At 40.5% G+C, this 24,177-nt stretch overlaps 3 protein-coding genes and 1 pseudogene across 4 annotated transcripts; 2 read left to right on the forward strand and 2 right to left on the reverse strand.

The window, feature by feature from the left end:
* Positions 1-1,067: 1,067 nt before the first annotated feature.
* Positions 1,068-9,542, reverse strand: sfxn1 (sideroflexin 1). The gene is made up of 11 exons (XM_080525345.1): positions 9,450-9,542; positions 7,359-7,528; positions 7,051-7,221; positions 6,137-6,235; positions 5,922-5,997; positions 5,359-5,444; positions 5,101-5,228; positions 4,811-4,860; positions 4,357-4,406; positions 4,022-4,069; positions 1,068-3,648 (listed from the first exon to the last, which is right to left on the reverse strand). The coding sequence occupies exons 2-11, from the start codon at positions 7,520-7,522 to the stop codon at positions 3,552-3,554; spliced, it is 969 nt and encodes a 322-aa protein (XP_080381471.1). The 5' UTR covers positions 7,523-7,528; positions 9,450-9,542; the 3' UTR covers positions 1,068-3,551.
* Positions 9,543-10,970: 1,428 nt separating this feature from the next.
* Positions 10,971-18,034, reverse strand: LOC308153624 (serine/threonine-protein phosphatase 2A catalytic subunit alpha isoform-like). Its single transcript, XM_080526810.1, has 7 exons — positions 17,623-18,034; positions 16,624-16,833; positions 16,318-16,491; positions 15,356-15,445; positions 13,326-13,487; positions 12,527-12,645; positions 10,971-11,804 (listed from the first exon to the last, which is right to left on the reverse strand). Exons 1-7 carry the CDS (start codon positions 17,722-17,724, stop codon positions 11,732-11,734), a joined length of 930 nt encoding a protein of 309 aa, XP_080382936.1. The 5' UTR covers positions 17,725-18,034; the 3' UTR covers positions 10,971-11,731.
* Positions 18,035-18,219: 185 nt separating this feature from the next.
* Positions 18,220-20,004, forward strand: LOC308153796 (ATP synthase subunit O, mitochondrial-like; annotated as a pseudogene). Its single transcript has 6 exons — positions 18,220-18,234; positions 18,715-18,825; positions 19,114-19,237; positions 19,381-19,485; positions 19,672-19,758; positions 19,872-20,004. The product of its transcript is annotated as an ATP synthase subunit O, mitochondrial-like (transcript).
* A 1,730-nt stretch (positions 20,005-21,734) lies between these two features.
* LOC308152971 (uncharacterized protein) lies at positions 21,735-23,715 on the forward strand. Its single transcript, XM_080526042.1, has 2 exons — positions 21,735-21,943; positions 22,229-23,715. The coding sequence occupies exon 2, from the start codon at positions 22,232-22,234 to the stop codon at positions 22,895-22,897; it is 666 nt and encodes a 221-aa protein (XP_080382168.1). The 5' UTR covers positions 21,735-21,943; positions 22,229-22,231; the 3' UTR covers positions 22,898-23,715.
* Positions 23,716-24,177: the final 462 nt, after the last annotated feature.

Genomic DNA, 24,177 nt, shown 5'->3' on the forward strand with positions numbered 1-24,177 from the left:
TAATATGGAAGGTAATGAGCACGTACAAATACCTTGTAGAATTGTGTAGGTTTGGCATATAGTTACATACGATTTGAAGTGGAAGTGGAACCTCAGAGGTCTAAATTGAGATGATGGACTTTCTGTTTCACTTTGAGTTGTCCAGATATTGCTGGAGCGTTGCTCTTGTGCTCTTTTCCCAAAAATCTAAACCCATTTATAAAAAAATAATAAAAAAGCCAGGTTTCATCTTATGCATAACCCGAAAGACCTCCCGATGTACACCTTCATACAGTTGTTTGTCTGATCATGTCAAGTATTTGGACTTCATGTTTTCTCTCATTTGTCTTTGTGCTCATGAAATACAACTGTCATCTTGGTTATTGTGAGTACTGAGGTTCAAACACTGCATACAGGTGAGATGCCAGTTCTGCTGCATGAGTACTCTACCATGCTGTGTCAACTTGAATGTACCTATCAGGTCAGGTATCAGACTGTTTGTTTCATAAGTGCTGTACCTTGGAATAAACCGCTTCTGCATCGCTCCTTTGTGTGTTCTCCATTGGGAATTACAAAGTAGTAGACCTTTTTGTGATCGAATTATGTTGTTAATTATGGAAATGAAAAAAAACGAATAAAAGTCCTAGCAATGGTAATTTCAGATTCCACAACCTCTTTAAAAAGACTTATTGAGACTATATCAATGGTACATTTGATATATTGAAGAATAGCATTACTGGATCATTCCCCACCACACAATATTTCAACAGGCAGGATCAATCCGATGCTATTAAGGAACAGCTTTGATTAATAAATGATGAGCATTATTCTTATTAGGGTAAAATTAAATGTGAGTAAAAGCTATTATGAAAGCACAAGGAGTGGACATGGCCATGTTGTGACCAACTCTAACCAGGAGATGGCGGTAGACAACTGTCTGTCTATGTTTGAAGGAGACCAACGAAAACAACTCTTTCCAAGGACTCATGTATTATTTCGTTTCTGATCATTTTGTATACATCTGCTCCATCCCCAGTGGATAACTTTATCAGCACGTTCACAGAAACAACAGACCCTCCTTGGAGACTTCATTATCTTTATTTCATCCAGTTAAGTCTAGACATTACAACATCCCAATGTACTGCAAAACAATTAAATACCATTTTCATAATACCTTTCTGAAAAATACCCATTTAATTTCAATTAATGTAAATTGCAATGACTTATTCCTCTTGAGTAGATTTGTATCACTTTGGCTAGAATGACGTTGTGGTTGATTTGGCAGATTGAAGGCCAGGGAAACATTTGTTGTTTAACTCAGTTTTACTAGTTTTACTCAATAATTCAGCTTTGTTCAGGCAGGTTTATGTAGCATTTATTTGGGTTAGATGGGTTGGAGACTACGGATAAGAGACATGTATACATAGGTCTACTGGGTACCAACGGGTCAGTCAGAAGAATCCATTGTGCTTTTCTCTCACTAGGTGCTGCTTTTCAAAGTTACATCTTTTTTATGTATATGCATACATACATAATGTAATGGATTTGAAGTTTGAAATATTGAGATTAAGAAATATGCAGCAAGTCATGTCACAATATTGTCACAATATTGTGCTTTCATTGGTGTACACAGTCTCAAATACATTGTAGTACTTTCAATCATAGCATTTTCACAGTTGTATGTCAGAATAACAATTTACAAATGTTCATTTTAATCCTGATTGCAAATGCTACATTCAATCACCAAATAGACTGGAATAACATTAGTTGATCAAATCCTCATTTTATGCCGACTGTAAGGAACAGCTCCAACAGACAGATTCTCTCTGAAGACATAGACCTGAAAACATAATTACTTATACAACAATATAAGTAAATAGATATATTTTCATACTTAAACACTAAACACCTTACAAAAATCACATCATGTGATGAGAAAGATACTATCATCAACCAAACAGAATGTTCACGATTAAAACATTTGAAAAATTATACTTTGATTTTACTTACATAAACTTTGAATAAACAGTAATGAAACTTTTATATTTCTATCATCTCTTGGAATAAGTCACTTTTAAGGTAATTGTGATGCAAATATGCAAAGTTAGTTTTGTCTGATAATACTAACAGAGTACTTTTCACACATTGATGTTTCTTGGCCTCTAGTTTAACACTGACCATGAATTTGAGTGAATCTCTCATGTCAGAATGATTCTGATAGGCTGGCCATGATCAAAGCAAAGAGTAGTCTTCAAGCTGTTTAGGATAAAATATCACCAATTGATCCACCTGCAATAATGACCTACATGTAAATAAAGCATTAGTATTGGCTGGTTCTATGTAGCTTTAGAACCATCCGGAAATTCATTCACTAATCCTCAAATTCATTGTCAGATTTTAAATTAGGGATCCACAAAACCATGTAGGAGATTCTCTCTAACTAAACCCCAAAACGTGTTTATGTCTAGCCTGAGAGCGAAATAACTGAGCACATCAGCTCTTTGGCACACGGCCCTAAAGGTCTGTAAGAGTAGTGACAGGGTCAATGATCTCTCTGAAGAGTACAGTACTGGACATAACACTTTCAAACAAAATATTTACTTTTACTTCAAGGCAAGGAGGTATGGTGGTGTCTGGTGTGAATGGAGATGAGGTGACCTCAAAGTCAATCCGTCCTAGTAAAAGGATTACTGACTTTGAAACATACCTGTAACCATTATGCCATATTAAGACAATTATGAGGTGTAGTTTGTTCATGCATGTTTGGCAAGCAGAATAAATAGTATGGATAAACATCAATTATATCAATTATATATAAGATATTGCATCAAAAGCACCAATATAATACCAATGGTTGTCACCATTATAAGATCACATTATTCGAGGGAGAAACCCTAGACGTTAAACCAATTTCATTCTCAATCTAATTAGACAAAAATAGACAAAGAAATATTATCAGTAGTCAAGAAGTGGTTCAAGTGAGCTTCACTCGTTTGGCAAAATGAACTAATTGAAGACACAAGTCATTATTTTGTATGGCACAACCGTTGGAATTGTGGAGAGGTCTCAAATCACTGTTGAGATTTGACATTTTCGAGTAGGCATTGCTTATAGTTTAATAGTGATTACTGTACTTCTATACAGGAATAGAACATCTGACAGCTTGATCCCCATTGAACACAACATTGTGTTGAATATGAAAATGTTTGGCAGCAAAACACAAGTCACTTACTGAAATAAAATACTGCATCGGAATAAAAACACAGCTCACCTCTGGGCCACTACAACCATCATCATCACAAGTCAGGAATGAGAAAAGATTTTCGCGATTAAAATTAAATCAATAATCACAGCGATGAATCAAAGTGAACATCTCATTACAAAATGACTGAGGGAGGGGGATGGAGGGATGTCCGCCTGAGGAGGGGGTTAGGGGGAAGAGAAGCAAACTTAACTTTGGCACACTGAATGAGGAGGAGGTGGGCTGGGCGCTGGGTGGTGCTGCCGCTGTGTGGCTATAATGGCAGTGCAGGAGACGAGGGAGGAGGAGGAGGAGGAGGAGGGCTGGACTCTCATAGTCCTTTGTTGAAGTAGACCCTCTCCACTCCCGGGTGGCTCGCACGGATCATCTCCTGCAGCTCCGGCTCCAAGCGGCTGACTGACATGGAGCTGATCCGTCCATGGAGAGAGGGAGACAGGGATGGGGGGGGGGGGGGGGGGGGGGGGAAGGGAGGGATGGAGAGAGACAGATAGAGAGAGAAAGATTTGAAAGGGGGGGGGGGGTTAAGAAAAATAGGTTACATTTAGGTATTGCACCATTCCAACTCAGTCAGAGAAATCCAAACTGCATTCAAACATTGTTATATTCACAATGGTAAAAGGAAGGGTTCGGTTTCGCAGGAAGGCCTCAACTTTCGGTTCTTGGAGGCTGATTGTCATTGGTACAGTTGACCAATGGCACTGTCAGGAAACAGGTCAGTAGGAGCTTCCCCTTGCCTGCACAGACAGGGCCAATGGAGATGTCTCTCTCTCTGTGACTCACCTCTTTTGTGGGAACAACGCACAGCACAGTGGAGTGGCGAACACCAAGCTAAGAGAAAACAACCACACAGTGAGTCAGTCAGCAGCCCATCCATAGGTTGCAGGCAGCACATCCCTATCTGACAGTCGTCCCTCCCTGCTGCTGTCTTGGACCAGGTCTCTCTTGTAAAAGAGACGTTATCTCATAAAATAAATTAAACGAAAAGATATCATGTGAATGATTCATGTATTATAGTGTGGCTGTTTTTACATGATGTGTCATAGGTGGTTCATAGGAATTTAATAAACGCAATATATGACTTGGCTTGTCAGCAGTCCATCTTTGGCGCCACTCACCAGAATCCCACTAAGCCCACTTGAATGGGTGCACTCATCCATGGGAACTTCTGAAAAGACCAGAAAGCAATGAGGAACACAAAAGCAGGGGATACATTCTGACACTGTGAAGTGGCCTCCTCTCCTCTGTCCTCTGACTTCCTCTCCTCCTCGTCAGAGATCACCGGAATGAATGGAGAGGTACAAACAGTACAGCTGCAGGGTACTGCTTTTAAGTGTCCACCATTTTGTTTTCACCAATCCAGTTCTTATTTCAGATAAGTGAGGATGAGGACATAGGACGTAGGAAAGGAGGCAACGGTAGAGTACTTGTACTGTGTCATTTCATCTACAAGAAGAACAGTGTGAATATTGAAGCCTCTACCACAATGGATGTGTGTGAGCGTGAGTAATGTGAGTAAGTGAAAATACACACATCATAAACAAATTCATTTCCAGGATATTTGAATACTACCTTCAGAAAAGCTTTCTTTTCCAAGGCGTTCATCAAGAATGGTGGGATAGCTGAAATAAAAGACATTGAAATAGAATCGGTATACGTTTTAGTCTTCATAGTAATGGTCACATAAATAGCACTATATCTCATAAGAGGAATGATTTTAAGCATACATCATTCTAACATTTAAATCAAATCAGCACCTTTTTGTTTTGTTGTTGTTTTCGCTACAAATCAAATCTAATTGACAAAGCAGGTTGCCAGATTGGCAGGTTGCCAGATTGGAGCGATGAAAGTCAGCAACATACCCATTCCAGGAGAGGCCATGAGGATTCTAGAGACCACCACCTGAGTGATCGCCTGCTGGGCGGCATTTGTGGACTCCCCTAACCTGTTGTCATTCTCGTCTGTTATGGGAATGCCTTGTTTCAGCTCCCTGAAAAGGTTTCAAAAGTAAACCTGCAGTGAAGTTACAACATTGAGGACTTGAGAAATGCTATACGCACATACAGTTCATCCAAGTCATGCTCTTTAACGACAGGACAGTATAATTATGTCCATCTTACCTCTGCCTCATCAGTGGGATGTTGATACAGTTGGCAGCAGCAACAGCAGCGAATGGCACCAAGCGCCCTATCAGTGGTGAGACATGCTAAGCAAAGAAAACAAAGACTTTAAAAAAGTGAAGAAACTGAATAGACACATTAGGGGTGAAGCCATGTATGATGATATGTTAGACATTAGGGCTGCACAATATTGGGAAAAACTGACAATGAAATATAGGAATTTTCACCAGATTACTTGAATATCGTCCTGCCCTATTAGACATAATACACATTTGAGTACCCTTTCACTTCCGAGTGGTTATGATTGACATTATGAAAAAGTCCTGCTTTCCACAACTGAATACTGTGCCTCAAACTATGTCTCTTGTATCAGACTCTGGGTCACTATCAGAGCTGGCAGGCAAACTATGGACAGAGGTTTACCTCTACATGACTCTCTCCCTAGATCAGGAGACCACATTCAGGACAATGACATTACTCGTGCGTGGCTAAGTTTGTGTCAAGTATGTGGATCATGTCAATAGATTAATAAGAAGGACAAGGAGGTTACATTCGACCAATACCTTTGTTAGTGCGTTTAGTCCGAGAGCAGTGGCGACTGCCCCTGTGGTAGCAGACACATAGGCTGTGCCAAGCTGACTGCAACACAAAAATAATTAATCAATTAGCACATCCACACAAAACATATTCATTAAAGGGTTAATAAGTACCATATATATTAATTATTCTTTTTATTTATATATTTTTTTCAATGACAACGAAGCGAACACCCTCTTACCCGACTGTGATGGGAGCGTCCCCACTCCTGTTGGTGTAGTTGACTATTGCATTGAAGGACTGATTGATCCACTGCCATAACACGACTGCTGGAGTTGTCCTACAGAGAAAGCATCATTCATTTGCTCTACATTCATTGACTCTGTTATACCCCAGGAAACCCCCAGGAAACCTCACAGTTGTTTTCTCTGAAAAAAAGGAAGCCACAGATGTCTGCATTCCTCGTGACCAGAGATGGTTCTCCGTTTAGGCCAACTTGCCAGGCCAGTGACACATGTGTCTCAACTGAACAGTCAAAGTTTTGTAGCTGTACATTAATGCAACAATAATAATTGTGTAGTATAAATAGTCATATTTTCAATATCCAAATGTTCAGACTTTTGTTCAGAAACATTTAAATACATTTCAAAGTTATTGAAAATCAATGATACACTCGATAGTCAAGCCAAAATATTGCATATATCTCCACTACTACTACTACAATGTAAAGTAGTGCCATAGCTAACTAGGTAGTAGTGGGGATTATTCACAGAATCCATTGCATTGCAATATTTTGGCTTGATTACCACGTGTGTCATTGATTTTCAACAACGTTGACATTTATTAACATTTTTCAGAATAAAAGTCCGAACATTTTCATTGGTTGCCAACTTGTTCCCTATTCACAAGCTGCCATCACATATCAAAGCACCGGGAAACAGCGGTGGCACACAACCCTAGATCTGCATATCACCTCAGTGAACTAACACACTGATGATACGTTCTGATTCTCCTGAATCAGTGGATCTATGCCGTGCCGACGTGACTTCTGTTCCAAAGCTGTCAGTGACATGTCCTAACCTGCTTTCCTGTGTCACACCCTGGGAACTAGAATGCCACGGTTTCTATCTATGAGAACAGAAACAGGTTTCTTACTTGTAGAACGTCATCATGCACCCGGTGATGGTCATGTTCATGGGCACCTGCGCCGACATGCGCCCTATCAGGATCATCTTCTCCCCGGTGTCCGGGTGGAACGCAGAGTCAAAGACGTACTTGGCTTTCCATAGCTCGTCCTCCGTCAGGCCTGGGGACACCACACCTTGCCTGGAGGTTTAAGAACAACGATAACAAGCCATCAAAACTCAAGTCTCACACTTTCTACGAACGAGTCAGCCAATCCAGTCTCCCTGTTGACTGCCTCAGCAAATGATCTTTGAATCTACAGCACAGTGCTCGTTGACCTGTAGTCCGTGACGATCTTGTGCGCGTTCTCTAGTTGTTCATTGGTGAGGAGGATGTTCCGGGGGTCTGTGACAGTGAAGAAGTGTTTGGCCCGGCCCACAAATGTGCCCTGATCCCAGCGAGGCTCCTTGATGTTGATGGAGGAGGAGAGTTCTTTCGTCATGGTTATCTGAGGGTAATACAAAATCGATCATATGAACATTGTACTGCTTACCAAAGGTGGACAGAATTCTTGTCTGGTGGGACAATATTCATGAAGCAGCCCACTGATAGTGAATACAAGCTTGGTGTTTTACCACATAAGGTTGCACAAGTTCTGTCTCCTACTACTACTGGGACTCACACAGCTCTAAACTGCATCCAGTCAATGGCATCACAGTCAGTCAGAGATACCAGCCTCTATCACAGACCATTTCCTCAGAATTTCCTTTGATACTACATTTCTACAAATCTCATGGCCACATTAATTCCCACATACACAGATAACAGATTTTTAATAATATGTTTTTTGTAATATGTCATTTTTGTCATGTGGTATTTGAGGATAATATTCCCTTATGGACCATCTACTGTACATGAATGGTCATTCCTGTTGCAACTGAGGCTTAAGAGAAAAAATTATTCTCTGGATTACTGTGTTGCTGATTCAGCATCATGTGTCTATGGAGACGCTTGACCTGACACAAGGGTTTTGAAGCGTTGCCCTTTCATGAACTGACTAACCCCCCACACCAGTAGCTGGGAAACATCTCTTCAAAAGCCTAAAGCTCTTTAGAACAAATGAATGGATGGATAAATATGCCTATAGTCATTTTATTTAGTCATTTTATTGTTTCTTTTTTTATTTGGTCTTATTCATTAATATGGCTATAGCTATATTACTAGCTATAGCCAATTTGACTACGTTTTAAAAAAAAAAAAAATGTATTCCTTTGTTTTGATTTAATCTATATAGCCTGCAAACATATTTTTCAACATGATAGTGTATTTCTTTGTGAAAATCACCATGATTTGATGTCATATATGTCATATATGCTGTATCTCAGCCTGATACATGGAGCTGACTTGTGTGCCCAGATGTAATCAGATGAAGTTATGTGTGGTTCTTATGCATGGATCTTGCGCGTGATAAAATGCCCCCTGAAACTGCACCAAAGATGGCTGCAGGAGGAGCCACAGTAAAACAGAGGCATTCCATCTGAGGCTGGCCGACGACGAGACGTGAGGCAGTGGGACTGGCTCTTTAAATTGAATCAAGGCCCATGGGTTACTCACGAGATATTATATCTCGTTTGAACGACTACTGCTCTCCGTGTCACCACAACATCTGTGACACAATGACACTTCAAGTTAGAAATCACAGACTTTCCACTGGCAACATGTCAATGTGCTGCAAGAGCAGTCCTATGCAAATGGTAGGCTACATTGTAACTAATAATTATCATTTGATTTATCACTCCTGAACTTTGCCCAGCGGTGCATGGCTTCTGATCTACAGACCTCTGGTCCTGCCTCGCTCTGAACCAATCGTTCGCCAGCATGGCTACATATTAACCAAGAACATGGTTTCTTCTATGGTCACAGTGAACCTCGTTGATTTGTCATATTTCAACAGCGTTACATCATAAACGCTGTTCACTAGTGTGCAAAATGATAAATCCAACAGGGGCCTCGGTGGTGAGACACACATTTTCTCGTCATCTCGTCAGATGAACGTGCGATGGTCGAACACAATCAGCTGCCATTGGCTGGCCAGTACAGTTCATTGTTAAACCCGACGCAGACCAGCTGGATCTGGCGCAAATCGCTGAAACTGGATGCTGTTTTGACCAAGTCTACGTGACTACGTCCGACACGCTGCAACATGTAACACCCAAAGAAAAGTCACGTCTCTGTTAATAAGCCTGTTATACTGAGCATCTGTCCAGCCAGCTGCCCAGCTGCGCGTCCCTGCTTCAACTACGCTCGCTGCCACATCCACACATCCACTTGTCCGCTGGCAGATGCTTTCTAGCCTACCCCCTGTCTGAAAGAGTGGTACCTAATCCAACATGTGAACACATGGATCACAGACATGCACGTCCACTTACTGCACTCTGGTCCACGTCCACACGGTCTCAGCAGTCTGCCAGATAGTCCCTGAATGGCTCAACGACTAATGTGACATGTATGCAGCGTCCACGTCCACTCAGCGATAACAGGCACCGCGCTAAACGTCTCTCTGGGACGAGTCTTCATTTCACATTAAAAGTTGCAGTATGCAATCTGATGGTTAAATCACACTGCACTGCACCGAGATCATGATTTGAAATGAAAAGATGAAACGATTCAATCAAAAAAAATGAATCAATCAATACTGAATGTCACTAAAATGGTGTACAGAACACTAATTGGGAACTCTCAATTCTGGCAGAGATGATCACATCGCTACAAATGTGAGAGTCTAAATTAGTTTAATGCAATCATTTATTATAGCCCTGTTATATATCAAGCCTAAAACATGTGTATCTTATAGGCCTGTATAGTCACCAGCGATCTTTCCTCGCATGAGGACTTTTATTTTCAAATGATGTGGCATATCCAATGGGCATTTACTTTAGTTGTAGTTCATTATATCCTGTGCTACAATACCATTTTGCAGAAAGGATGAATAATTGATGACAAAACACAACTCTGAAATTTCATTCAATCAATGTCATTCATTTTTCCTTTTTCAGTTTAGGTCCTGAAAACGCTTAGTCAGAGCACCCATGCACAGCTACTCATATAATTATAGAAGCAATGTCAATATCTTATATAATCAATATCATTTGAGGGAAATATTAAACACAAAAAAGACCTCATAGCCAACTACAATGAAAACATTGTCAGTGACATTTCCATGAACCGTGGTTTCACCTCTGCATCAGATAATGGGGTGTCATAATGTTCAAGGGCAGTGGAAGGAACTAGTTTTCCAATAGTCTGCTACCTTAACACAGCATCCCTCCTGGATTCAGATTCAAACAGTTGTAGGCTGACTGTACAGTACACGAACTAGGAGCGCTTTCCCAGACACAGATTAATCCTAATCCAGGACTATATGTACATACTATCAATGGAAAATCTCTATTGATGTTTTTTAGTGTAGGATTAGGCCTAATCTGTGTCCAGAAAACCACCCTCATGTTACAACTGGAATTTAAAGAAACAATCAAAGAGGTGTTCCCCTAAAACCATGTCAATTACCAAATGTAACCTCATCTCAAATCCCACTCAACATTAGGCATTCCCAACAGTAGACCCATACTTTGAGCGAAAGGTTGGCAAGAAGAAAAGGTATGAGTTTATTTTGACATTTTCTCCCATCTAGTGGACACTACCAGCCAACCATTCCAAATGGAAGGGACAGTCTGGCCCAGATTCAGTTTATGCCAATGCTGATGTTGTCCTACATTTCTTGGCCATCTGCATATCATCTAAACAACTCCAATTACCCTGTGCCATATCCAATATAACTGTTTCATCACATTTTCCTCTGACTTTTCCATGCGAAATCTCCAGGGCTACATTATTAAATTCACTGGCATTCCAAATCAATAAACCCAGCAATAATGAAGCAGCAACCAACCTTTATTGTGTAGCTGAGGCTGAGTTACATAACAAAGGATGTCATTTGTGTACCAGTATTCTCTACTCAACTGAAATAAATGTACTCGCATAAAGAACAGTTGTGTGACAAAAAATGTTGGTTACCTCTATCAGGGTGGAATATAAAAACAATGCAGTAGTTGGTCAGTGCCTTGTGATACAAATTAAATACAAAAGTGCAAAGAGAAAGAATTCAACTTCATTGTCTAACTGAAAACAATTTCAGTTCGCACAAAATAATCCATAGTTTCTGTTAGAAAAAAAAATCACACCCTAAATTTACTGTAACCTTCGATTTGAGCCCATGCCAAGTAAAGATGCAGCTATACAGTATGTGGCAATACTTTCTATTTATTATTACATCCTAACACAAAGGTTACTTAACTTATTTAAGCATTAATCTCATAATTAATATTATAATTCATAATTCATAATAATTCATAATTCATAATTCAGAGCAGAGATTTCATCCTGACAAAACCAGCAGGTACCGTGACTGTAATCTTCACAATGACAATCATTTCAGAATAAAAACACAACATCATGCACAACAATGAACTGGTTTCAAGGAGGGTGATGTGATCTTCTTAGATGGATGCAACATTTTCCACTGCATTATGGATTATGGCACACATTTTTGTCTATGGACTGATGGATGCTTTATTTCTCACACCTCTATACAGCTGCCCTTCTCCCCAGGTTTTTCAAGTTGACTAGCAATACTTTACAGGCATTAAGCTTTTTACAAGAAGTAGTCAGGCGTGCGGCGGGTGACGTGTGGCTCTCCTCTACGTGGGGCGGGATCAAACTGTAGGCTGAAATAGACCAAAGACAAACAGTCATACATAGGCCTTTCATGCCGGGAAGGCTCCTTGGAACCTTGGTGCTTTCTGGCGAACCATCCCGCATTCATACCCGTTTAAGAGGAACCATCAACGTCATCAACATTGGGTGACGAATGGGCGGGATAAACAAAAATGTCACAACAAGATGGCGGCTACTTCTCTGGTTCCAGCTGAGAACCACTATTTTTTGGTTCCAGCTGAGAGCCAACTTTTCAGGTTCCGAACCAATTTATTTTCGATCTGAACCGCGTGGCCGGTTCAAAATTAGGTTCGGGAACCAGAACCGGTGTGAAAGGCCTAACATAGGGCTTTCACACCGGCAGTTCCGAACACCGGTTCGCGTTCGCGTTCGGAAACCTCCGAACGTTGGCGCTGTCTGGCGAACGATACACTGGTATGAACGATACACTGGTATGAACGATACACTGGTATGAACGCGGACTCGTTCGCCAGACAGCGCCAACGTTCGGAGGTTTCCGAACGCGAACGCGAACCGGCGTTCGGAACTGCCGGTGTGAAAGTCCTAACAGTGAGCTGAAACAGTCGGTTCAAATGGGGGGTGGGGGGGGTATCATACATTAGGAGTGTATAATGAGTCTGTTTCTTACTATAGCCAACTGTTAGAGTGAATTTCAATACAGGCTGTTGAAGGTTCAGCATGACCTTCAACTTTATTCTGAGGAAACACTTACAAGGAGTACTTCAAGGTGTCATCTAGCTCCATGATGGCCGCCTGGTTTCCGCAGCGATAACAATAGTTTGGTGCACTGAAGATCGTCACCACATTACGGTCATGGCACCAGTTGTAACCCTGGAAAGCAGATCATTACAGAGCATTTACAGCAGGGTTCCCACACCTTCTGAAACATCAAATTCAAGCACCTTTCAAGGACTTTCAAGACTCAATTCCCTCAAATTCAAGGACCCAACACAGCATAGTTTGAGACAGATCTAGATGAGAACTTATATAATAGGAACAACAATTAAAAAGAGAGGCTTGAATGTGTGAACACTACATGGTCTCTTGCCTTCTCTACCACAGCACAGCAAAACAATATATTGTGAAATATGTGTAAAGTTAAGCAATACAGAGACGTATTTACTAGTTGACGAGCTAAGTAAAACATTTTTGAATATATATTTTTTTTTGAGAGAGAGAGGGGGGAATTCAAGCACTTTCAAAGACCCATGTCTATTTTCAAAAACGTTTAAGACAGTGATTTTTTGTTTTTCTCAAATTCACAAACTTTCAAGGACCCGTGGGAACCCTGGTGACAGTATGGCAACTGGATTTTCAAAACAATTTTCTCATTTTAAAAACAAAAAGGAGCATACTCAAATTCTTATGTTGGATATTTAAAAAGACAATACAACACATAAAAGTTTCTCCCAGTGTGTAAATGTAGCAATGTTGCAGGTCTTCATCAGGCTAGCTATCCTACACAGTATTTAAAAAAGCAGCTGAGAAGATCACTCGTGCCTCCTCCGTACCTCCATCACCAGCTGATGAGCTCTGGAGACCAGCGTCAGCCCGTTGGCATGGTTGAAGGTCTCCGAGATGTCCTGTCCGAACGTGTAGCCAGCACCGCGGGGGGAGATGCCCCAGCCTCCACGGTCGTCTGGGTCAGACCACAGCAGGTCACACATAGGGCCCTGAGGAGAGGGAAGACATGGTCACTGAGGTCAGAACCACCCAAATACTCAACAAAAAAACATGGCTGCTCAATTGGTTCAGTACTAATGTGCCCAGAACTGTATGACAATTACAACGTGGTACGATCCATCAAATATCTTGGCACAGAAATATAAAATATGTGAGCACACAAAACTCAAAGATCAAAAAGGTAGGAAATTATTCAAGTAATCTTATTTCCTACCTTTCTGAATGTATCTGATATTTATATATAAGATATTTTGATTAGGGATGCTCCGATTTATCGGCCACCGATTTAAATCGGCCGATTTCACTCCAAATGACTCGATCGGTGATCGGCAAAAATGGCCGATCGCAAAAACCGATCTTTCTTTTTTTTTTTTTTTTTTTTTTTCTGGGGAAGACAGATAACTGAACAGAAAACATAGGAGGACGTAACAGTATGTAAACCATGAAGGCCACGTTTATGATGTCTTTTATACAGCCATATCGACTGACTTGGGCTTCAGGCCCTAACTGGGTGATAGGCCAGACTTTTACTATGCCATAAAAATGGGTCTGCGTTTGCTTGGTGCCTAATGGATCAAAACTTTTGTCTAAAAAGCAAAAAATATGTAGGCTATCCAGTCAGTAGGCCTACAGTTATGTATTTTTTTTAAAATCGGTATCGGTATCGGTATCGGTTGATCTTGAGGAAAAAAATCGGTGATCGGTATCGGCCCCAAAAATCCAGATCGGAGCATCCCTAATTTTGATGGGTCATACCAAATCATAGTTGTAATTAGGGGTGTAACGGAACACCTAACTCACGGAATGGATCACGGTTTTTGAGTCACAGATCAGATAATTTTTCGGATCAACACATTTAAAAAAAATAAAAACTGCTTTTTCCTTGAATTCTGTAAAAACACCACTTTTATTATGTGAAAAAAAAACAACAACATTCAAGATGTAAAAACTGGTAATTATATATATAACATATTATACACTCAAACATTACATATTATACTGAAATACACATTCAACTTAAATTATAGTGCAATATGAGAGAGGGAGGTGCCTGGTTGCAGCAATTAATCACTGGGCTCTTTAAAGCAGACGAATAAACATGTTTTATGCCACTTTTAACGAAATAATAAAGTGAACCATTCCTTTGAACATGGTATGAAAAAAATGCCTACATTATCAGAAGTCGTCGAGCTACCTTTTTCGTGCCTCCCGTCATAATTGACAGAGAAGCCAAAGTGCTCCCATACATGCGATTTATATGACGAGGGAGCCATTTCAAGTTCTTCTCCGCCGTTAACGTTACTAGCACTCGCCATGATACACTTGGGCCGCGTTCGTAAATTTGCTTTGAGAGCGCCGGAGCGCACACTCATAAAGGGACCAAGTAATTTGAATGGACAAGAGGCGTTCCTTGAATGCTGATCAATTTACAGAGCTAATTTACGAACGCAGCCTTGTTGTTGTGGATTCCCAGCTTCACATGTAGTGAGTAAACAACGTTTTTTTTTTTTTTGCGCATTACGAACCTATCATTGCGCTTTAGTAAAACAAGGCACGCAACTGTCGCGTCTATCTTTTCATGGCAACTCTACATTGTGATTTACAAGAGATATTAACTAATATTAAGTAATATTATTACTTGTTTACATTTTGCAATTGATCCGCAGTACACATGCGTGCCGAACCGTGGGGGGCGATCCGTATGGATCACGGATCATCCGTGATCCGTTACACCCCTAGTTGTAATCATTGGGAACTTGAATATGGATCCACGTCAGAATCAGGCAGATGAACGGCATTGTTTAATATTCCATTTCTCAGTAGCAGGCAGCATGCAGGAAGGTGGGTTTAAACATACCTCATGAGGAACCTCCTGTAAGCGATCCAGCGCTCGGATGTGTTCCAGTGTGTCTATGGAGGGTGACAACCCGCCATGGAGGCAGAAGATCTGAAACATAAAAACACAAATTTTACAGTTAACATGCTTATGTATGTGTTATCGTCAATGAGACTAATTAATATACTATACACAGATCACAAATTAACATCATGTTGAAGTTGTTCATTTGGTTTGTTAAATCGAAATCAATGCTGTGGAGATCTGGGAGGTATTCCATAAGGCAGGATTCATGAGTCAGTGAGCTAACTTTAGTCAGCCTCCTCCTCTAATCAACTCTGTTCCGAAAAGAGCGCTCACAGAAAAGCTGGACCAGAAACAATGGTATCCCTAATCCTAAATCTAGCCCTTGCAGGTTAGGTCAACTCTATCCTGAATCTGAGGATAAATTCACATGCTCTCGACCAGTGAAATCGGATTCCCTCCCTTCTGCAAGGATTGTCTGCAAGATCCACGTCAATGAAGACATTACAACATCCAAGAATGAATGGAATATCAAATGACAAATGTCTTTTTCATCATAGATTCAGATCATTTTAGGGCATTTAATATCAGCAACATGCAGTGATATTGCAATGAAAACCTACCACTGAATTCTTGTGTGCGTGTGTGTATGTGTGGTTGCAACGTCCGGCATTACTCCAACTGAGCTATGGCATCTCTTGTGCCGTTCAGTGCATCATGAGACCAAGTTAACATAACTCAGCTGTGATTAAGCAGCTTCAATGGACTCAGTCAGCCTCCCTGGAAATGAACTATCCTGACTTTCGAACCTCAGGTTAGCTGAATCCGGATATCTTTAGAAAACTCCAACTTTTCTAAGCTCTTCTTCTGGAATACCCCCCCCTGTAATACACATTGTTGTACCAATACATTACATCTTGCTATACAATTACGATGCATTAACAGTCGAGATATCTCACCTGGTTATCTACTAGTGCAGTAAGGGGTAGATAATCAAAGAGGTCTGTGAAGTATTTCCAAACATTGGCATTTCCATATTTCCTTAGGCACTCGTCATAGAAGCCATACACTTGTGTGATCTGTCTGCTCTCATGGTTCCCTCGAAGAATTGTAATTCGTTCACGATACCTTACCTGGAAAAACAACACATAGTGATCAACCTATGTAGGATAAGATGTATAACACACAAAAAAACTCTCTCTGCAACTCAAAGACATGATGGATCACATGGATATTTGCGCGGTAACTGTAGAAACTAACTCTACCTTCAAAGATACCAAGAGCGTGACTGTCTCCACAGAGTAATACCCCCTGTCCACATAGTCACCCATAAACAGGTAGTTGGTGTCGGGTGATTTCCCCCCAATCTTAAAAAGCTCCATTAGGTCATGGAACTGTCCGTGGACATCTCCGCACACTGTCACCGGACATCGCACCTCCTGCACGTTGGACTCCTTCGTTAGGATCTCCTTAGCCTGGAGAAAAGTAGACAGTGTTATTGTTACATTGTGGAGATAATGATAGACAGCTCAAATGTAAAGGGGGTGATATGAGGGTTCTGTATAAAACGAAGGCTTATAAAATAAAGGCTTAGGTAAGCAGTAGCCATGTGTGTGTGTATGCCTGGGTGCGCTGCTCTATCTCATGATTATATTTTAAAATGTATACATGTCGATGTGATTCCACCAAGCTGCATGATGAATGAATGAATGAAAGCTTTATTTCGAACATGTGAAAAAAGAAATAGTTATAACAAAAAACAAAACAAAAACAAAACAAAAAACACTACTTAACATGTCCAAAAAGGAGTAGGAAGAAGCATAAACTTATTTAATCCTACCCCTTCTCCAATACTCAGAGATTAATAATCTGCAGTTTCAATATTAATATAATATTTTTTAAATTAAATCAAATTCATTTACGTATTTACATATTTACCAACAATAGAAAACAGATAATGTAAATAAACAATGATAAAATGATAAAGTTATGGAGGGGCGCATCCCACACCCGGTGCACTTGACTTGGGTCAAATGTGTCCCCAAGCAAGATGCTCAAATATCCATGACAAACATTCCTTGTCCATGCCTTACTCCGCTTTCAGTGATACTTTATGAGCCATAACTAATATAATACGACCAATACAACCGCAATATAGCTACAGCTAGTCGCTGGGCTCGGCCGGCGCCATCTTCGGAACAGAACTAGTCAAGTCAAGTCACGCAGTCCAGTTAACCCAACGCGTTGTCCAGCAAGCTCTTTACCTTTTCACAGAGAGCTTTCACTTGGTTTTCCGAGAGCTGCTTGCACTCGTTGATTTGTTCAATCCATCCGTCCAATTCCTTGGTGAACGACTTGTCATCCATGGCTGTTCAGATTTCAGCTAGCAAGCTATGCTAGCGAATAGCGATGCCCTATGAAAACTACTTAACTAGGTAGCTGGCTAACGCGTTCTCGTCATTCGCACACTAGCTTTACCTATCGGTATCGATAATGAATATACGGAAATACACTAATACTGATAACGATACTTCGTTCAGACTCCCACCCCAAGCACATTGACATATAACGTTATGTGCTGCATGTGTCTAGTTCCCGGAAATATGAAATGGCTAAATAAATGCGTGGTAATAATAAGGCGTAAGCACAGCAAAACTGCCTGACTGAATCTGCTTGAAATCCTGTGGACCCAGCCCTGCTTGCTTACTGCGGTTACGTCATCTTCACCAGATATAAGTCGTTAGTTTCTCCAGCCTCATCGATCTGGCAGACTTTGCTGCCACCTACTGGGTAAACAGAGACACATAGTAGGCTCGCCTGTCCGCTTGATGACTTATATAATCCATCAAAATGAAAGACATATGAATGTTTTTTCTGTACACCGTCGTTAAAATATATGTCTAGTTCATTACCGTACTCGTATTGTGGACCGTTTTTATATTATGATTGAGGGTCAGACTAAACAACAAGACTACAACATAAACTACATTACCCATACTAAACGGGTTCCTAGTCAACCAGACACACATGCGCATTGGGTTTCACTAGACCGCTGTAGGAGAGCATGTAAAACCGGTTACACAGACAAGGCTTTAAAACACGCCCTGGACTAAAATCACACATTCAATGTAACATCTCCATTGAAGATGCTTTTTAGTCTAGGATTTAGGTTTAAACCTTGTCTGTGAAGCCGGCCCTGAATGTTTCTACATAATACTTGGATAATAATAATAATAATAATATAATAATATTCCTCTACCATCTGTCAGATGCAAATATGTGATAAGATTGAGTCTTGTGTACACAGAATTCCACCGCATCTAATTGCATGTCATACATGTTTCTCCCTCTTTTAGCCTCCCACTCAGGTCTATGGAGTGGACTGGGCCGCTGTGCCACTGCTGTTTTCAGCTGCCAGCAAACAGAAGAAGCTGGACCTAGTGGAGCAGGAACTGGGCAAAGTGTCTGTTACATCCACCATCCATACACACAGGAGGAATAGCCTACTTGATGCTGTTACGAAATGGTTAGTCCATTTTTAATTAAAAAATATATGTTATAAGAATAAATAATATATAATTATAATGAAAATGTAGTGCCATTTAGTTTCCTCCAGGATGTTTCCATCCACCTCCTGGATTGACTGAGCCTAAAAGCAATTGACTATAAACCTTGATGGGAGTTTATTAGTAAGCCTTGACCAACCCTGTGTCTATGATGATTCATGATTCATTAATGTGTCTGGTTTCCCTCAGAGTCTGATCAGAGACCCTAAGCTGTCAAGCCTTGTGATGAACCCCAGTGCATCAAACAGAAGACCTTCAATGATGCCCTTACCACGACGGAGGTCTCCCCAATCACCATCAGCCTCATCATTGAGTAAACAGAGAGATAAAGCCACGCTCCCTGTGCATGGGGCTCTGGATCACCTCAAAACATATAACCTTATTAACAATCAGTGTCCCAATAAGAGTGATGGAGATGGTTATAACCTAAACAAATACTTTTTCTGTGTTTCACAGATGTTATAGCTGACAACAGTCGTGACTGATGCTGATGTCATCTCTGCCTTCAAGATGATGAGCGCCGACCGCGGAGAAGTCATCTGCTATGTCACCACAGCTCAGGTAGGGCCAAATAACACACACACACACACACACATACACACACACACACACACACACACACACACATCATAAACCTACTTCATCAATTGTCCACATCAACCTGTTTTTATTCAGATTTACTTTGATTAATAATAATTTTTGCATTTTGATTTGATGTACAGTTTCTGTCCTGCTTGTCTTTCACATACTCTAGATGAGGCAAACCTTGCAGAGCTGAAAGTTGCTCTTAATGGCTTCCTGCAAAAGGGAGAGACACTGAAGCTGGAGACTGAGGTAGGAACTAGGGGAGGAGAGGGCAGTCATCCGCTATTCCAGGATAGAGTTTGTCAGCAGGTTTGCACAGGCTGCAAGTCTGAAATTCTTCTCTGTTCTTCCTCTTTTCACAGTCTGAGCTCACCGTCCTGGGTGGAATGATTGTCAGCATCGGAGACAAGTATGTGGATCCATAAGATCCATAAACTGACCAAGATTATCAGGGAGACATACATCCTATGGACTGAATGGGGAATACTGTTGTGATACTGTTGTGAGGAATACTTATGAATATTGCTGTCAGGCTTCTTAACAGTGCAATTTGCTATAACAATATACTACCGGTCAAAATGTTTAGAACATTTCATTTTTTAGTCCATCTTAATGCAAGGATAATAGTTTATAAGGATAATAGTACATTTTGGAATGAATATTATAGTTTTTTATAGGGTCTCTGATTTGCCTAAGAATCAATTACACACTGTAGATTAGTACTCAAATTTCACATTTCCAGCCACTTTCTTTGCTGTATCACTCGAATTCATTGTTGCAAACACAATTGTGAATATGAGATTATTTTCCAATAAGGTATTCTTTTTGGCCACTTGGTTATAGACCAATTTTGTAGAATGACTGAGATTATTATTATTATTATTATTATTATTATTATTATTATTATGATGTTTTCCCATCGACTGTGCTTTTTCCTCTTCACCATTCAACTTTGTGGTCTACCCAAGCTGCAGGGTCGCAGTCCTGAACAGTTTTGTTCCTCTCCATTTGCTTAGTTTGTAATGACAACCTGATCCACACAGTGTGTGATTGATCCTATGCAAAGCAGAGACCGTATAAAAAACAAAGACATTCATTCCCAAATAATTTTAGATTTTTTTCAGTATTCTATATAGCCTACTGTATGCAGGGCTGGCCCTAAGCAAGATTTTTAATGTGCCCCCCCCCCCCCACACACACACACACACACACACACACGTTTTGTCGGGGGGTTGGAGTTTTCGACTGACAGTTGTTTAATCGACATGGGGGGGGGGGGGGGGGGGGCTAGATGGACATACACACACACACACACACACACACACACACACACACACACACACGCACACGCACACACACACACACACACACACACACACACACACACACACACACACACACACACACACACACTCAATAAAGACACACACTCAATAGAAATAAATAAAAGAACATATATATTGACATTTGAGAAGTTATTTTTTTTTTATTAAAGCAACAAACTTATTTTATTTTAACAAATAAATAGCAATTAACAACCAATATAAAAGTGCTAAATATTCTAAATAAATAAAGTGAACACTACAAAATTGTTAACTATGTTAACTACAAAACAACAGCTATCCATCCTTTCACCAACATCAATCCTCCAAAACAAAAACGTTATTATTTTTATTTTTATTTTCTTTAATGTAGCCTCCTCTAGTGGTTGTAAGCCCTAAGCGACCGCTTTTGTCTGTTTATGCCTTGGGCCGGCCCTGTATGTCATGTTCAAATTATAGATGCAAATCTCTCACTTTCTTTGTTGCTTTATTTTGCATCAGAATAAGGAATCACAAACATGCTATAAAAGATCAATACAACATACATTGTATATGTTTAAATGTTTATGAAATACGCAGAAATATAACAGACGGTTTTATAATTTAATAATGATCAAATCAAGGTTTGGTAAGCCATGCAAAACCCTAAAGAATGTTAGGCTACATTGACGAGCTAACCGAACAGATGTGATATCTGCCCAATTTGTGCCAACTGCCCGAAAATTCAAAAGCTGGACTGTAATACGACCAAAAGCCTGCATCTTATATAATATCATACATGCACATGTGTAATATACCTCATAATAATTGTAATGCCTTTAAATTCTAAATGCAGCGTTTCCTTGAAGTCTCGCGCGCATGCGCCTTCCATCCACCTATTTTATGATTTTTTTGGGGAGGAAAATGGCTGCCTTTCTCATTGAAACCTCTGTGCAGGAATAATAAAAAGGCATGAAATAATCAACACCCCATGTAATCCTGGCTCAAAACAACATTCATGGACTTCAGAATACAGAATGCAGGCGTAAATATCAAGATGTCGTGGCTGTCAAGGATGGAAAATGTATCTGTTTGATAGTTAACCCTTTGCAGTCCATGATCTTACAAATGAGGTAGCTATCTGATTGTCTAATTTTCCTGTTTTCAAAATGTGCTAGTTTGTGGATGTATTAATGGAATACATTTTAGTCGCGCGTATTCTTCACTGTTATTTTCGTGGGCAATACATAACTGCCTAGTCGTGTAAGTTGCGTATTGCTTTAGTAAGACGAGATAGCCTATGGTGTTGCAGCACACGTCTATTAAAATAGGTCAGTGTAAATGTATTGTTGTTAAGTACTTATGGTGTGTGTGTGACAGATGTATACCCGTTTTTAATTTAATTTGTATCCCAACAGAAAATGATGCACCAAGTTACCAGCAGCAGCAATGACTATTGTATGAGTGGACTGGCTGAGGACTGTCAGCATTCTACCAGCCACTTTGACTTATGCAGCTCACAGTCCAACAAGTTTTACCCCTCACCTCCTCCACTAGCCCTCCCCAGCCTGCCCCCTCTGCCACAGGGCATGCATAAACCAACCATGGCCTGTCAAATACAAGAGACCCAAAGTGAGTTCCACCCCCAGACAGTGCGGATCAGAGGCGGTGACCCTCCAGGGCCTGACGGCTCCAAGAAAAAGAAAGGCATTGTGAAGTCCGGCAGAAGAGGGAGGCCCTCCGGGACCACAAAGTTAGCTGGTTACCGCACCAGCACCGGACGTCCGCTTGGGACCACGAAAGCTGCTGGGTTCAAAACCAGTCCGGGGCGGCCGCTGGGCACCACCAAGGCAGCGGGATATAAGGTCAGCCCAGGTAGGCCTCCTGGAAGCATCAAGACTCTGGCTCGGCTCAAGAAATTGGAGTACGGCCACTGCGATGGCACCAAGAAACTAGACTTCAGCAACTGCGGTGGTGCCAAGAAACTTGACTATGCCAGCTGCGATGTTGCACCTTTCCCATACACTATGATACAGAAAAGAGGCCTGTGTGAGCCTAGTGGCAAAGTGGAAGACACCAATGAGTAATTCTGCATCTCTACATGGCGTGTAAGGAAGACATTTGAGTGCATGTCCAAAAGTAGAGGGGGTTTGTGCACCAATGGTGGACTTTTGATACTGAATTGCCCCTCCTTAATGTACTGTGCTCGTCATGACCTCTCCGTATCCAAAGACTGAAATCAATCTCTTTCTTTGAGAAGTATGTTTATCTTGTTTTACAGAGACGCATGAGGCATAGTAATACATTCACTATATATGAATTGGAATGAAAGTAATATTGTTAATCATAATGTACTTCACAGGGTATGGTTGTTTTTCCAAACTTTTGAATATCTGACTTCCATTTGTTTGTTTATGCTCTGATATAACGTGCTATTATTACTACCTTTCAAAGTGTCAACCTGATATTTTCCACATCGAAAGAGCATTTGAGTAGAGATCACACTAGCATCTTAATATTTTCCCTGAGTGTATGTCGCAATGTGGTTGTCTTTTTGTGTTGTCCAGTATGACATGTATTTATTTTTGTATTTATATACAGCAACAGACATGGAATGGATTCAATGTGAAAATACCATTGAGAACGTTTTTGTCCTTAGCTTGAATTGACAAACACAATGCATACAAAACTATCGTAATTACTTTGACAACATAGGAATCATTAATTCTAACACTTTGAATGTTAATCTTTTGTCTATGTACTGTGTTATCCTTTATTCTTTGTCATCACATGGTTACCCATCACTTGATAGGCAAACCCAGAATGAAATGTCTGTTGTTATGCTGTTGATTAGGGGAAAAAACAAAACAACAGTGAAATGCTACATGGAGTATGTATGTGTAAAGCTGATGTATGTATAACCAAAAATAAAAAAAATGAAAGGTTCATTCCAAAATGATATGATTGATGAAATTATTCTGCGTTTAACCTTTAACCACAGGTACTAATGTGTCGGGCTGTCAATTTAATTTGTAATGTGCAGAGAACTCAAATAGGCTAGGTGCACGATCTCACTACTTTCTGAAAGGCAACTGGTATGAACATATCCTGTCTCACTCTATTGGTTTAATTTATTAATCAGCTGTGCACTGTGTGTTCCAACGGTTTACCGCACAGCTGATTAATCAATTAAACCAATAGAGTGAGACAGGATATGTTCATACCAGTTGCCTTTCAGGAAGTAGTGAGATCGTGCACCTAGCCTATTAAGGATTTGGAGCAATAGGCCCCCACTCAGAGTTTAGACCTATATTCGCACTATCCAAAGTAAAGATAACAAAAGTCTGATAAAGACTCATGAGCTTTG

Source organism: Nansenia antarctica (assembly GCF_963989245.1).
Source record: "Nansenia antarctica genome assembly, chromosome: 3".
Lineage (NCBI taxonomy): Eukaryota > Metazoa > Chordata > Actinopteri > Argentiniformes > Microstomatidae > Nansenia > Nansenia antarctica.